The following is a 16,583-nucleotide window of genomic DNA, read 5'->3' on the forward strand; positions in this document are numbered from 1 at the left end:
CAGAGCCAGGAGAACTGTGGGCTGAATAAACAGCATCCCACTTGCAGACTAGTCAAACAACCTACAAAATACCCTTATGAGGTGAGGGTATTCACTGCCTTGGAAGCACTGAAGGAAAACTGACTAATCCCCTTACAAAGTCAGGGGTAAAGAGAAAAAAAAAACAACGTTCTGCTTGCAAGAGTAGCCTCTCCATTCAGTTTGAAACCTGTGTCCATCCTTGGTCGAGCAAGCCAGGTGACCACAGCAAAGGCAGCAGCTCCCTGGAGCTCAGAGAGAATTTCATGGCCCTTCAGAAGAGGAAACTCTGCATTTCTCTGGGGTGCAGCAGCTCTGCTGTGTTATTGCAAAGCCTCCAGATGACACAGCCCAAAGCTCCTCAAGCCCCATAAAACCATGGGAGGACCCCAGGCAGAAGTGCCCTGATGGCTGAGCTGGAGGGACATGGACAGGGAGGGCAGGGGGGCAGTGGGTACGTACGAGTGGCCCGTGGCTGGGATGAAATAAATACAGCAGTGCACCCGCGTGTCGGGGATCCGCTTCTTGCGGTTAATGTTGATCTCCTCCTGCAGGTACTTCTCGTACTGGTCATTGATGAACTTCATGATGGGCTGCCAGCTGCAGAGACAGGGGACACAGGCTGGTGTGAGGGACCTGGAGCACCCTGACCCTCCCACCTGCCCGAGTGTGTGAAGCAGAGCCTGCAGAGCAAGGGACACTCAGCATCTCCTAAGTCACAAACCTCAGGTGTTCACTGCTTAGCAACTCCATTCATTGCTGCAGGAGGGGATTTACTGGCTGGTTTAGACAAGTAAGTGCCTAAAAAGTGCTCCCTTCTCTCCTTCTGGACCTGGCTGTGGAGCAGCACAGCTCTGGGACCATGGCCTGGCTCCTTGCACAGTCTCACAGCACAGGAGCACGAGCAGAATCAAAGCCCACAAGCCAAGCCCAGCCCAGCTGGTGGCGGGGACAAGGTCCCTGCCATGGGCCAGCCCTGCCCAGCCCAGGGGCCATCCCACAGAGCCAGACACTGTGCCAGGGATCCTGGGCAGAATTCAGCCTCCAGAGCCACATGAGCAGGGTCTGGGGACTGGCCCTGCTGGCACACAGCTGCTCCCAGCCACAAACAAAGGTTGTCTCATGCCTGGAACAGCAGGATGTTTGTGGCTCTCACGGGGAGCATGGCACTGCTCTGCCACCACAACAACCTCCTTCCTGCTGCCCAGGGAGCAGGGGGCACAGCTCTGGGCACGGGGTCAGGGTGTGCTGGGGCTCTCCTGTCCTCCCCCTGCACCCAGGGCAGAGGGGCAGCTCACCAGTTCTCGTTGTTGATGTGGTCCCCAAAGCCCGGCGTGTCGATGACTGTCAGCTTCATGCGAACCCCCTTCTCCTCAATCTCTGAAAGAGAGGAAAGCTGGTGTGTGAGGCGAGTGTGGATGGGTGCTCTGGCCAAGCCCAGCCTCCCAAAATCAGCTGCAGGGCTGCAGCTTGCTCCCAGGGGATAAATGCACCTTCACAGCTCCTCAGAGGCACCAATCAGCCCTCCAAAAGGATCCAGCCCCATATCCACCCTGAAATGCCACCCCCACTGCCACCTCACCGGTCCCTTCCAACAGAATTAACTCAATGCTGATGAATAAATACAAAACAGATGTTTTCTGAGCCCTGCAAGCATCTCTGGATGATAAAAGCCCATTCAGAGAGATAAGAGTGGAGGTTTATGGAGATCCACAACTCTGTGAGTCCCCAGAGACACAAGGCAGAGCAGAACCTAAAGCCAAAGCAGCAGGTGGGACCTGCAGAGCCTCACCATGAGTGATGGATTTGATTTCAATGGTCTTGGGGATCCTCTCCTCAGCAGCTGGCTGTACAGATTTCCGGCTGATCTTGGATTTGAAGAGGGTGTTGATTAACGTGGATTTCCCCAAGCCACTCTGACCTGGAAGAGAGCAGGATAACCCAGAGTCAGCACTCCCTGTTCTGTCAGGGGCCAGGGGATGGGGCTGCTGACAGACTCAGCCTGCACCAGATCTGCCAGAAGGATGGATGGAGGGAAGGAGGGATGAGGAGCAGCTGCTCCCCTGCAGCTGCCCCGAGCCAAGGAGCTCCAGTCCAGCCCAGCCAGGAGGAGGCTGCAGGTAGCAAAGCCCCTCCCTGGCTCCAAAGCAGCAAATCAAGAGCTGGTTCCCTGCATCCAGGCCGAATCTCAGCAACCCCGAGGACAGGCAGGCAGTGCTGGGGATGTTTGAAGGGCTGTGGTGATTCTCAGCAGGGCACTGGGACCAGGGAACTCCAGGAAAAAACATCCCAACTGTGCTTTCACTCTCCTGCAGTCTGCTCTGTCCAGTTCCACAGGGAAGGCTTTGGAGCAGCTTGGCAAGCCTTTATCTGGACACGACTAACAGCAGCAACAATCCTACAAACCTCAGCCCTGCTACATCTGCTGCTGCTTCCCTGACAGATTTGCTGCTGCAATCAGCCCAGCTGGCTGCACAGACACAGGTCCACGCCAGGAGCTTCTCTAAATCCCACAAACAACAGCCCAAGAAGCACATGAGATTCCACAACTTTAGAAAAACAGCTTTTAGAAAAGCATTTTCATGCTTTATATCCCAGAGCTGATGTTGATCTGTGAGGAAAGGACACGAGCAGCTCCTGACTCTCCAGGAACAGCTGTCTCGTGAACTTGGAGAACAATTTTTCCAGAGCAAAGAGAACAGAATTAACTCCTCAAAACCCAGGGAGCACATATTCTGGGCCCCCTGCAAACACTGCAGAGATCCTGCACACGCCATGGGGACCCAGCAGCCCAGTTCTGCCAAGACAAGTTACCAACTATCATGGCATTGCCACCAGCATGTCCCTTGGCCCACAGAGTGTCTCTAAGCACTTTCAGCAAGGGTTTCACCCACATCCTTCAGGGTCCTGGCCCATCCAGGCTGCCAAAGCCAACTATAGGGCAAACCAGCACTGGGCATCACCTCCTGGCATCACCCCACTCCCTGATCAAACAGCAATTTTAGAGCTGAGCTTGCAACATCACCAACAGCTGCAGTCCAGCACAGGAAAACTCTCTTTGACAGCCACTGTCACTGCTGGGCAGTAAGAAACACGTGGACCAGCCTGGGGGGAAGTGCTCCCAGTCCTCTGCTGCCTAAAAATGCAGGGCCAAGCACTAAGAGGATTGGAGCTGGGCATGCAGAGCCAAAACAGAGCTCTCACTGCACCACTGCTCACCATTAAATGGAGCACCTGGGGTGACACCCTGGGGACAGCTGAAATCAGGGTGACACACTGGGGTTCAGGTGGCACACTGCCAGAGCTCCAGGCACTGGGTCTCTGTATTTGTGTCTGTCCAAGCTGCTGGAGCTGCACTGCCTGGAAAGGGACCAGAGGTGAGAGCCACCAGCAGGCAGGATGTGATGGGATTGGCACCACGGCCACAGGCTGACCTCACTGAGCCACGGTGGGGTGCAGCTGGGGACACTAAGGCTGTGACAGGCAGCTGAGCAAAGGGCAGAGCCCCCTTCCAACAGCCCTGGTTTGCAGCCCACTGCCTTTCCCACAGCTGAAATCCAGTGGGGAAAAAACACAGCTGAGCCTGGCCACCTCTGCTCTCCTTCCAGCTGCTTTGCATGGAAAACTGAACACAAAAGATGTGCTTTGGGGTTGGGATTTTTAAAAGTTTAGATTTTTAAAAGTTTAGACATTTCTCTTAATCTCTGTAACTTTGAGCACAAGGGACTAAGCTGACCATAGCCTGCAGCCCCCTCTCAGCTCTGGTTGGGATTTTGAAACCCTTTTGAATGGGGACCTTGCTACAGTGGGGAAAGGGTTTTCACAAAGCCCTATCACAGGGACACAGTGAGGAGTGATCCCAACATTTTATTAACATTTTAACATGGCAGCAATGCTCGGTTCCCACCTCTCCTGCAGGACAAGTGACCTCCCTCCTCCCTGCCCTCATCTCCTGCCTGTAAGACAGAGATTGGAACAACTTCAGCTCAAGGGCTCGCAGCTGAGGCTGGATGGAGCTAAACCCATCCGTAGGGAGGCACAGCAGGATGAGGGCTGGCTGCTGCCCCTTCCCCGAGGTGCTGCTCCTCCTGCATCCCTCCTGCATCTTCTGGGAGGGCCAGAGCTCCACTAGTTTATGCTGCCCCGAATTCCCAGCCTGTAAACAGCCAGCCCGGTGCCTGCCAAGGGCAGAACAATGTTTTCCAGGCGCGCCGCAGCACGAGCCTTCATACCACACACAGCGCTGCCAAGGCAGAGCCATTCCTGAACATCCCTCCCTGGCTGCACAGCACACTGCTGAGGTGCTGAGGCAGCACAGCCTGCTCCTGGAGGGATGGGAGCCTCCTCCAGCAGGGAAATGGGAGCTCAGCACAGGTAATCTCTCTGTCAGGCTCCCGGGACCAGTGCAGAGATTTTTGGTTTTGTTTTCTGTTTGCAGCAAAGAGCTGGATTTGTTAGAACACCTCCCAGGAACTGGTTGTGCACTGACCAGCCTTGCTGTGATCACCCAGCCCAGGGAACCTTCCCCAAAGAGGGGATGAAAATATCAGAATGGGAAAGGCTGAGCATCCACAGAGCTTGATGGAAAGCTACAGCACACTGAAATCTTTAACAGAATTAGCAAAAACTCCGGATCAGACCTTTCCACAACCCCAGGCAGACTCCAGGATACCCTGTGGGACATCCCACAGGCATCACACCCGTAGCCTTGCACAGCTCCTCCCAGGAGGATAAGGGATGGTGAGCCCCCATCTCCACACCCCTGGTCATTGCCTGGGATTGACTCTCCTCATCCCGCTGCAGCTCCCCTGGCAGACACAGGCAGGGAGGGCTGCTACCTGACCAGCCCAGCCCCAAGGAGCACAGCCCAGCTCACACAAGGGGCTCCATGGCACTGGGTCAGACACTAACAGCTGGAAAAGAGCAGAAAAGCCTCATTTCTTTTCCCTTCTCCCCCCTGGCTGGTGTCCCACAGTGTCTGCCCAGCTCTGCAGTACACTCAGCATTTTGCAGGTCAGTGGCTGTGCCATCCCTGGCTTGGGGGGCCTGGGGGCTGCAGGAACACAGATCCCCACAGCTGAAGCTGCAGCCAGAGCAGCCAGTGCTCATTAGCTCAGGACAGCTAATGAGCAGGAGCTAGTGAGCAGCAGGATTTGGGCACACAACCCTCCAGCCCTCCCTTCTTTCATGGAACACTCCCTGGGACACTCTTATCCCTTCTGTACCACCCTGCACAGGTCCCCAAAGGAGCCAAATGACTGAGCTATGCAAACCCCTCCTGCTGGTCTTTATTTCCATCAGTAAATTACTGCTTTTGGCATTTCTTCCCTGGTACTTGTAGCAGGGCTGACTGAATACAAAAAACCTCACCAACAGGAATTTTACCCAAATTGCTGGCAGTACCAGCAGGGATGAGGGTTCTGGAATAGCAGCAGCAGTGCAGCCCCTTGAGCCCTTAAATGTGCCTCAAACCAGGGTAGGACATCAGGAGAGCTGCTGAGGGAGCTCTTGTGAGCCCTGACACCCCTCGAGGTGCTTCCCTCCAGGATGTGCCTATGGATAATGCACCCCAAGATGCAGGAGGATGAGGAAGACTACGGACCACATCACATGGACAGCTTTAACTCCAGCTGATGCCAGGCCAGCTCCTGAGGAGCAGGGTTTGACTGCACCAAGGCAGAGCCCCCAGCGCTGATCCCGAGGAGGCTCCAAAGGCGACAAACACCGTGGGACAATGACAGCACCCAGCTGGCACGGCGGGGGACAACTCACCCACGACCATGATGTTGAACTCGAAGCCCTGCTTCATGGCTTTCCTCCTCAGCTGCTCCAGGATGGCGTCGATGCCCACGTAGCCGAAATCCGCAGCCTTGTCCGGCCGCGCCGGCGCCGCCTGCTTGGGGCCGGCATCCCGCGGAGCGTCCGTCATGCCGGGAGCGTGGCTGGACACGGCCTCTGCACCTGCACGACAAACACAGCCTGCTCAGGGGACAGGGCACCTGCTGAGACCCACGGTACCAGCAGGATGGAGGGAGGAGGAGTGTGGCATCCTCCTTCGCAGTAATTACATTAATTGGGGTTTTCCTTCTCCACTGCATTCACTTGATCCCTGCCCGCTCCACCAAACCTGTCACAGCAAAGGGATGCTGCTGGGGGGTGTGAGCACAGCAGGTCCCTCAGCAGCTGATCTGCTGCCACAGAGCAGGACCCAGCACCCAGAAAGTCCTCAGCCCACGTCGGGGAGTGACAAAGCCCCACAGCCCTTTAACTGCTGTTAAAGGCTGGCAGAGATACACAACCCACTCCTCCACACCACTGGCATTACAGCACTGTGCACGCTGCTGCTGTGAACAACTCAGCCCCGTTCTGGGGGGAGCTGATGGCTCTGCAGACACAGCGAGTCCTTGGCAGCCACTGCCACGTGCCCTCCTTGAGCTCCAGCTGACGCAGATCACAGGCTGCCAGCCCTGGCTTGTGGAAAACCCAACACATTTGCATCAAGACAGGCTGTGCCAGACAACACCCACGCAGCCACGGAGCTTCTGAGATCTCACTCTCATTCTGTCACTATCTGCTCAGAAACCCAAACCCTGCAGCTTCTCTCAGAGACAGGGTGCCTGTCTGCCCTGCAAGACGCTCCAGCCTACCAAAGTTCTTCAGAAGAAACAAATGTAAAACTACTGCCTCAGAAAACAGCTTTCTAAGAAAAACCAGGGAATTATCCACTCCCCCAGGCACTAGGCAGGAGCATCAGCCCCGGGAAGGACAAAGTGCCCCAAGTGCCCTGGGGTGATGTGGCCTTGTCCCCTGCCAGCCCCAGCTGCTGCACATCACTCACAGCAGATACAGCAAATATCCCAAAGGCAGGGCAGGCACAAGATCAGCCCAGTCCCCTGCAAGCTCCTGGAGGCATCAGCCACATGCAGCACACTCCTCTGATCCAAGCACAGAGAGGGAGCTTTTAGGAAAACACACTTCTAACAGTCCTCTCCACCCCAGGATGCTGCTGCTCTGTGCCTGGGTCCCTGCAGCCACCAGCCTAAGCGAGCATTTTGTTGTTGCTCAGTGTTTTGCAATGATTATTTATTATTTTTAATCATTTATTATTATTAATAAAAACATTACTATTTGTAAAGTCCTCACCCCTCCAGACAGCGACACAGCTCTCAGCTCATCTCACCCCAGTTATTCCTGGCCTTTGATGATGTGCAGCTTGCTTTTCTCTGCCTCCCTCTCTCTGTAGGAGTGTGGCTGGGCCAAAGGGGCTCCTCCAAACACAAGCCCATCATCCCTTTTCCTCTGGCCATCTCAGACTGGACCCTGCTGGGGTCTGTGAAGTGGAACCACACTCTTCCTGCAAGCACAGCACACTTCCACATGCTTAATATAGGCCAATTAGGAGAAAAAAAAAAAAAGAAAAAAAGAAAGGAAAAAACAAGCCTAGATTTAATCTCAAAGACTGTTGGGTCACTTTGAACACTTTTTTCCAACCCTCAGTCCCAGGCTGTGCAGCTGAGCATTACTCACAGAACTGCCAGAGGGCAAACACTCTGTCCTTGAGAGACATGGGAGCATCCCACTCCTCCTGCACAGCTGGAACTGCACTGCCATGGGAGCATCCTGTTCCTCCTGGGAACTCTGCACAGCTGGAATTGCACTGCCATGGGAGCAGGAATCCTGCACAGCTGGAACTGCACTGCCATGGGAGCATCCTGTTCCTCCTGGGAACTCTGCACAGCTGGAATTGCACTGCCATGGGAGCAGGAATCCTGCACAGCTGGAACTGCACTGCCATGGGAGCATCCTGTTCCTCCTGGGAACTCTGCACAGCTGGAATTGCACTGCCATGGGAGCAGGAACCCTGCACAGCTGGAACTGCACTGCCATGGGAGCAGGAACCCTGCACAGCTGGAATTGCCCTGCCACACTGCCCCTCACAAAGTCAACCAGCCTGGCATGCCCAAGGCCCTCCCACAAATCCCAAATTAGCCTCGTTCCAAAATGGCAAGGCCAAAAGTAGAAAAAAAAAAATCCCCGCATAACATTAAAAATAACCCCAACAAAACGACAACGAAATCATGTGGAAAATATGCTGCCCCTGTTATGCAATGGGTTTAACTCCTCCAGGCACCACTTGTGTGCACAGGACAGCCCCAAGGATGGGACAGCAAACTGGAACACTGGGGCAGGTAAGGTGCAGAGAAATTAAGAAATTAAATAGAGCAGAAAGCCACCCTCCACCTGATAAAGGGCAGGAGCATCTCCAGCACCTCAAGAAGCAGCTGGCAGCGTGCAGAGGGGCTGACCTGTCCCTGGGCAGGGGGATGTGCAGGCAAACTGTGCCCAGCTCAGGGAGCAGATATTCCTCACCAAACTGCCCTCAGGGGGAGGAGAAGGGCTCAGGGCTCGCCAGGCTCCAGCCACACCAAAGCCACAGGAAGAGCAGCACCCTGTCAGGGCAGCCCATGTGCTTCAGCTGGTCTGTGGGGAACTCCTGATTTAAAGCATCTGGTCCTGACTGGAGAAAAATGCAATACAGTATTTTGTTTATAAAATAAGTTTATTTTGTATATAAGTATATTGCAGCTAGGAGTGTCTGCAGGACAGCAGGGATGCAGAGTGATGCCCCAGCAGCATCAGCAAACTCCCAAGGGAGATGCCACAACTCTAACGTGCAATTTTTTTTTTTTTTTTTTTTTCATCTTCCCAGCACTGAGATGGTCTTTCCTTAGCAAAAACTCCAATGGCACACTGGGCTCCAAGTTTGTGCCAGCAGAAGGAGGGTGCAGCCAAAGCACAGGCACGTGGTGGCACACAGGGATGCTGTGCTGGGTGGCAGGGACCACTCCCAGGAGTCACTTGTCTAAAACATAAAGACATTAGAAATAAATTGGAGCAGAGCAGTGGATGCCTGGGATGCATCATGGGCACATCCTGGATTTGTCTGACCTGCTGTGCTCTCTGAGGGGACAATGTCAAACTTGTGATAATGCCAGAGCCTGGCAGTTGCAAGCTGACCCTTCTGGAGCACTGCAAGGAGGGATGGGTTAATAAACACCCCATTACTGTCTGAAATCCCTGACTGCCACCGAGTCCCTGCAAGAGCAGGACCAGAGCTCACATGATTCCCCATTGTCACCCTGACCCCACTGCTGTCCCTCACACAAGGGGCCACTGCTGATGGGGCAGAGAGCTCAGAGCCTGCAGCTCTCTCCCACTAAAGTGTTCCCGGATAAACATCAAGCACATGGGAACAAGAGCTTGTGCCATATTTAGACCTTTCCTGCCAGAGAAACCCTGTCCACGTGGGCACAGGAGATGTGGAGATGGTCAGGGCAACACTGCACTGAGCAGGGGCAGAGCCAGAGCCCGGCTCAGGCATGGCTGACTCAGGACAGCTGCTCCAAAGTTGATTTTGCCAAAGGCTCCGGGCTGTTGCTCTGTAATTGATGCATGTCAGACACGAGCCAAAGCCAACATCTGTGAAGCAGCAGATGAAAGGCACCCTGTGGGGAGGGAAGCCCCTGGGAGCCCCCCGGGGACCCTCCTGCTCCTTCAGCCAGCTGGACACCGTGTGCTGTGGGATGGGCTTGGCCAGGGCTAGGGTTAGGAGCTGCTGGAGTTTCTCTGCTGGTGCCACGAGGCTGCCACAGCCCAGGACACAGCAGGCAGGGCATGCAAGGACAGCCATGGGCTCCCCCAAAACCCTAAAGCCAAGGTAATCCTCCCTGAGGATCTGGCACAGGGATCTGCGGGAGACTGGGGCTTCACTGCAGACACACAAAGGTTAAAGCACCCTCAAAGAGGCTGGACTGGGAATGTCTCACCCACCCCAGGCCCTGGATACACCCAGCAGCTCCATGCTCTGCTGGTGATCTGGGAGAGCAGGGCTGGTCACAGACCTGGGGCTCAGTGGCTGCACAGAGGAACCAGAGAGCCCAGGAGGCTGCACCTCTGCCACGGCTGCCTGTCAACAGATCCAAACCACTGCACACTCAGTCAATGGCAAAACGGGAATGTTTGGGGAGTAAATCCAAGAAACACCCTTTGGATGTTGGGAACACCAAGTACTGGCCACCTTCTGATGATCCTGCAACCATTTCTACAGAGCTACAAGCACCCACAAGACCAGGACACTGTGGGTAACTTCCCTTCCCTCCACACAACAGACGCTGGAAATATCAGGGGCTTCCAGATTTGTGGGATGGGTTTGTGCAAACACAGAGAGCAGGCTCAGAGCAGTGACCAGGGGTGTATCAGGGTGTGAAAGCACAGCCCAGGCAGCTGAGTATCCACGGATGTTTTCACAGGAGAAGTGTGAACTACCTAACCTTTGGAATTCTGGGAGCAGCTCTCTTGGAAAATTGTGCCAGTAGGGTGTCAGAGACATTTGTAGCTCCAAGGAGAGAATCCACAGCTCCTGGTTAGGAACAGCTGGCTGTGGGACCTCCAGGGCCTCTCCCCTTGGCACACTGAGCCGGTGACCACAGGCCATGGAAACAGATCCAACCTGAGGAGGAGGTGGCAGAGACACAGCTCTGCCTTCCTAGGGGACAGGAGGAGTCTCAGCAAAGCCAGGACTGGATGTAATCCCAGCATGGCCCAGGCACTGCTGGGTTTTCCAGCTTCCATGGGATGCCCTGGTGCTGACTGTGGCAGGTCCCTGCTGAAGTGTGGGTGCCAGGGAACGGGAGGTACAGCTCACTCCAAAGCTCAGGTGGTTCAGCCTGGCACAGCCAGTGCCACAGACCCTGCAGCACCAAATTGTAGCTAAGGGGTGCTTCTATTATTCAGCTGCAATCACCAGCACCTGGCTGGCACTGCCAGGCCCGAGATGGAGTCTGTCCCTTGCATCCCTGAGCACTGGGCTACAGTTGCAGGCTGGCCACCAGCCCAGGCCCACCTACCAACCAGTTATATTTCCTTTTCAGCTTATATTTCCACCTAGGTGCCAACAAACACGACCCAGAAACAGCAGAGTGTGCTTAACTCCACTTCAATAGACCAAATCCACCCAAGAGCTGCCAGAGAGGTGGCCAGCTACCTCCTGAGCACACAAGAAGCTCCAAGCTTGAAGCCTTTTATTCATGTGGGGAATAAACCTGCTTTCAGAGTTTAAAAAAGGAGGCAGTGATTTCTGCTGCGGTGCGAGCGCTTCCACAGGCGACCAGTCCAGGCCACAGCTCTGAGCCACAAGCCATGGGCACACATCACATGAGGCCGAGCTGTGCCTGCCAGCCACGTGCTGGCTCATTTCCGTCCTCACTCTCTGTGTGCTTCCCCTCCGGCTCCGGAAACCCTGCAGTCCCTGCCCTCGCCAGCTCAACCCTCCCGCCTCTCCTATTTACAAGAGATGGATGCTTCAGGGCTGCCCATCACTGCTTCCCTTCCCTTCTCAACCCCTCCAGCTGCCGCAGGCTCTGCTCACCACACCAGAGTGGTCACCGGTGTTTCTGGGCTGGGATGCAGGAGCCCATGCCAGGGTCAAACCATGGTGCCAGCTCTACAACCTCAAACTGCTGCCCGTGGCTCCTGGATGTGGCGTGAGGCTGAGCACCAGGCTGACCACCACGCTGACCATTAGGCTGAGCACCAGACTGACCATTAGGCTGAGCACCACCCTGCCCCAGTCGGACACGTGTAGCCCTGGCAGCACAATCCACAGTCTGACATTCTCATTCCTCCAACCACGTGAGACAGCAGCTCTAAATCACTTGCAAAAACCTACAGAGAGTTGTTAAGCTGTTTTCCCCCACGTTTAAGAAGGAGGAGATGATCATGAGCAACCCCAAGTCTCGGCTTGGGAATGCAGAGATCTCTGGCCATGCGGCCCCACTGATCACCCTCTGTACGGAGCTTCTTCCCTGGAGCTGGAGCAAGGCTGACCCCAGAGCAGCCCTCCCTCACTGGGAACACCCCATTGAGAGGAACCTTCCTGCACACACATCTCAGCAGAAGCTGCTCCATCAGCAGGCCCCATGTAGCCCATGCCAGTGGCCAGCACAGCCCTTGCTCCCTGCAGACAGGCTCAGGGTGTCTGTGCCCAGCAGGGTCCAAGGACACCCACAAAACGGATTCCATGGGGGCTCTGAGGATGGGATCCACTCCCACCCCTGCCCACCAGCCTGGACAATGGTACTCAGCACAGGAGGGACATGGGGACCCTCCCCAGCCCCCAGCCAAGGGAAAGCACCCTTCACTCCTGTCACCACTGCTCTGCAGAGCTCAGCGCTGTGAAAACAAAGAGCCAGGCAGCGCTCCCCAAACTCAGCTTGTCCAGACAGCACTGCAGAAGGAATGAGCCGGGCCAAGCCCCAGGAATGGGCACCGGGCACGGCTGTGTGCCCGCTCAGCCGAGCTGCACCCGGGACTGATGCCCCCATCCCACGAGGCACTGACTGCAGCTACGGCAAATAAAGGAGCAAGCCAGAGGGATTCACATCCTCGGGCTCGCAGTTCAGCTTGCTTTTTTTTTTTTTTCCCCCTATTTTTTTTCTCCCCTTTTAACATTGTTTCGCTTGGTTTTGTTCTTTGAAGGGTAGGGTGGTAGGGATTTTTATTCAATTTCTTTGTTTGTTTCTGTTGTTTTCTTTCTTTACCGAAGGCAGCTGCGCCCCAGACGCTCGGCCAGCCCTTTAGCGGGGGCAGCAGCCGGAGCAGGGCAGGGGACAGGGACAGGGCAGGGGACCGGGGCAGAGCAGGGGACAAGGGCAGAGCAGGGGACCGGGGGTGCCCCCAGGCAGGGCAGGGTTGATGTATCGCTCTCCATCGGTGCCGGACAATGCCGGCAGAGCGGCCAGGCGGTCCCAGCAGTCCCTCCTGTGGGGCACAGAGGTGGCACAAGGGGCCGAGCCCCCCCGCAGCACCCGCTGCCCCTGCCCTGCCATGCCCCGCTCTGCCCCGCTGCCCTCCCTGGGAACCCCGGCACCCCCACCCCGCTCTCTCAGCCCCTTCCCCAGGATAATTCCCCCCCAAAAAGCGCTTCCCCACCACCCCAATCCCCCCTCCGCTCCCCGCCGAGCCCCCGCCCCCGGGCACCGCAGACTCACCCGCGGCGGCGGCGGCTCCGGCAGCCGCTGGCTCCCGCCTCCGCCCGCGCTGTCCTCCGCCTCCTCCCCCATCGCCCTTCCTCCTCCTCCTCCTCCTCCTCCTCCCCCATCACCCTGCCTCCTCCCCCTCCAGCCGGGCCCGGGGGGATGGAGCCTCTTCCCGGGAAGTTGCTTCGCCCCCGGGCGGTTTCCATCCCCCCGGCCCAGGGGGGCCCGCAAAGGGTGAGAGGAAGAAGAGTTTGGGGGCTCGTCCCACCCCGGCTCCACGCAGGAGGTGCGGGGAAACTTCCACGGGAAAGAGAGAGGCTGGGACAGACGGGGCAGCCCCATTGCAAGAGGAGCCCAGTTCATCCAGGGGGCCAGGCTCTCATCCACATCCCTGTCCCTGAGCCCAGGGAAGCTTTTTGCTTCCCAGCATCCCGAAATTCTCCAGCAGAGCCCCAGAGCAGTGGCGGGTGGGTGTGAGCGCGGGCTCACTTTGCTCTGCAGCTGTTGAAGATGTCTGGGCTGCATCACACATCTGCCAGGACAAGATATCAACCTACCCCCACGGGCACGGCTGCTCTCTGAAATGATGTCAGTGAAGCTGAATGAAGATATCAGCTGTCTCACAACTCCTTCCTGCCTTATACCTTGATCCCAGAATGTCCCCAGCCCTCTCCCACCAGCAGAGGGAAGGGCCAGCCACAGGAGGGAAGCTGCACCCCCTGGCCCTGCTCCCTCCAGCACACACCCTGATGTGGGGTGGAGACCCCTCTGTGATGTCCAGCAGTGCTGGTGGGACTCTCCTGTCACAGCCAACCTCCCTCTTTCAGGCTCCTGGGTCTGACATGTTACTTTGACCTACCCTATGACCTCAGGACTTGTTCCCTGCAGTTCTCAGATTTGCATTCCCAGAGAGAGGCCCGCAGGTGATGAAAGGGTTAAGACAGATGTGCACATCTGCAATCTTCAACACCCAGAGGACTCCCTTTCCCACGAACAGCCCCTGCACAGCCTGCAAGCCCAGGGCTAGTACTTGCACTCCCTTCTGGGCCTGTTACCAGCATCACCAGCCTCTGCCACACTCCTGCACTTGATGCAAGCCCTGCCACCTGTGCCAGTGTCACCACAGCCACCCCTGCTCTGTCTCCTGCCTGTGGCTCTAGCGTGGCTGTCACTTTCCCTCTCCACTTCCAGAGGGTGCTCTGTGATGCCCAGCAAGGCTGGCATAGGCTGCTCTGAAAACGAGGGGTGCTGAGGAGGATGCAAGACTCACATCCCTCCACTTCAGCAAGTACCACAAACACCGATTTCTGAGAAACATCCACTCAGCACCCAGGAAGGAAACTCAGCCTCAATCTGCTTATGCTGCAGCTGTGTGCAGATTTCTGCCAGATTACACCACTTTTTATGACTTATTAGAGCTTTAACCCCTATCAATGGGCATTAGTGTTTTAATCTCTCTAATCTCCAGGAAAATCCAATGCTAGATGGCAAACCGGGCTTGCACAAGTAGCAGCTGGGTCTGTTTGCAAGTCACTCCAGCCTTGTTTTAGTTGGAGAAAGGCAGGAAAAGGCTGTGCTGGGATCACTTAGGTGTTGTGCTTGCACAAAGAGTAAAGAGAAGATTTCAGGTGCGATGGTTTCCTGTCCCTGCCATTAAATTGACCACACCTGTGGCTGTGCAGGAGTCAAGCACAGGGTTCATGTGCCCAAACTGAGACCAGCAAAGGGGTGAACACGGCCTGCTCAGCCACGTGAATCAACTCCTCGCTCCTCCAAGTTAATTTTTTTCAGATTGAAATCATGAGCATACTTTAGTCTTGCCTGTGAGGGAATAAAAATAACCATAGAAAAGTTCTCCTCGTGGTCACGAGGCTCTGCAAAGATATTTCACAGAAACACAGACTGGTTTGGTTGAAAGGGACATTAAAGGCCATCTAATTCCAACCATGGGCAGAGACACCTTCCTCTAGACCACGTCCAACCTGGCCTTGGACAGTTCCAGGGATGTGGCAGCCACAGCTTCTCTGGACACCCTCTGTCAGGACCTCACTACCCTCAGGGAAAAAATTAGGGCACATGGGAACTGTGTACAAGTTGTTTCCCAGATTAATTAATAGAAAATATTTTGTTTCAACTCATATCTCCTCCTTCCCAGGAGCAACAGGTGGTGAGCAAGCAGCTCAGAAGGACAACCAAGTGTCATCCTTGGCCTCAGAGCAAGTGCAGCAGGGCTTTGGGGGCACTGCTGGTCCCCAGGATGGCTCTTGGTGCCTTTGGACTGTTTGCACAGAGTGACAACTCACAGAGTGACAAACAGCCCAGACTCTGGGGTTTGTTCTTACAGGAGCATCTCCATTGCTGCAAGGAGAACAGGGCCGTGCCTGGACTTCTCCCAGTGCTCATTTCTGGCTCTGAGCACAGGCAGGACTGGCAGGCAGAGGAAGGAAGCAGCTTCACCCCTCCAGTGCAGATGAACTGGAGAGGGATTAAGTGACTCGCCCAGGGTCACACAGAAATCTTACAGCAGAGCCAAGAATTGGATCCAAATCCCCTAATTAGGGGTTTTAAAATCACAAGCTCATTGTTCTTCCTCTTAAAAAAAAGCCTAATCAGAGTTAGGAGCAATTCTAGCAAGGCCTATTGCTGTTCTAAGTTGTATCAAGGGATTTAAACTAACTACAGATCCAACTTTTAGTCTTGCAAGTAATCTGAAATATTAAGGAAGATTCCTGGCCTGGCTTACACAATCCAGCCAGTAATGCTTTATGGGACATCCTTGCAGGTGAAAGCAGGTCCCCATGTCACAGCCACACGGTTCAGGGCTTGCAGGGCCCACTGGAGAACATGGTCCAGCACTGATGCTCAGGGATACACCAACGAGGGTTTCAGCAGTCCCTGAGTTTTGGGGACAACCCCAACCACAGTCCTTGGCAGCAGAAAGCTGCCCAGCAGTGGGGCTGTCCCCCAGCAGCACTGCAGCCCTCCCCTGTGCCAGGCAATGCTCTGCCCTTGGCCAGCTCCAACCATAAATCCCCAGCTTTGAGGAATAACCAAGGTCTGGAAATGCAGGCAGCTTCCCCAGCACTCCCCAGCCTGTGGGCAGACCTGCCAAGAAACTCACTTCATCCCAAGCTGCCCAGCTCTTAAGAAAACATCAAATCCCTTGGGCACAGGCAGCACGAGCAGGACATGTTCTCTCTCAGGAATGCTGAAGGGACATTTCCAATATTACTGCACCTCAGCAATCCCCAGTTAAAAGTGCACCATTAGGGCTTAGGACATAATTTTTATTCTTTCAATATTGCTGCAATGCTGACTACCTGCCAGTCCCCAGTGACTTTGACAGACAGATGGAAATTCTGCCAGCTATTTTTATAATCTCAGATCAATAACAGAATGAAAAGCACATCCAGAGACCTTGGTAGAGCACCAGTAAACTCTGGAAAGTAGAATGACCGAGAAAAGGACACAAGCTTCCAGATCACAAGACCAAAATTTAACTTTTTTTAGTACTTAAAGAGACACCAA

The 16,583-nt window shown here is 55.1% G+C and overlaps 1 protein-coding gene across 8 annotated transcripts in view; it reads right to left on the reverse strand.

Moving 5' to 3' along the window:
- SEPTIN9 (septin 9) overlaps positions 1 to 16,583 on the reverse strand; it is a 134,062-nt gene that overhangs the window by 13,339 nt on the left and 104,140 nt on the right. For 7 of the 8 annotated variants that reach the window (XM_014885037.2, XM_014885039.2, XM_014885036.2 and 4 more), the window contains 4 exons: positions 5,791 to 5,979; positions 1,811 to 1,939; positions 1,317 to 1,398; positions 481 to 618 (listed from right to left, as the gene is read on the reverse strand). In XM_014885037.2, the coding sequence (XP_014740523.1) occupies positions 481 to 618; positions 1,317 to 1,398; positions 1,811 to 1,939; positions 5,791 to 5,979 (538 nt within the window). Of the gene's footprint in view, positions 1 to 480; positions 619 to 1,316; positions 1,399 to 1,810; positions 1,940 to 5,790; positions 5,980 to 13,067; positions 13,099 to 16,583 lie in introns of those variants that run through there. The other variant, XM_088176654.1, reaches the window with a different exon arrangement.

The sequence above is a fragment of the Sturnus vulgaris genome, chromosome 20, assembly GCF_052056855.1.
Source record: "Sturnus vulgaris isolate bStuVul1 chromosome 20, bStuVul1.hap1, whole genome shotgun sequence".
Taxonomy (NCBI): Eukaryota; Metazoa; Chordata; class Aves; order Passeriformes; family Sturnidae; genus Sturnus; species Sturnus vulgaris.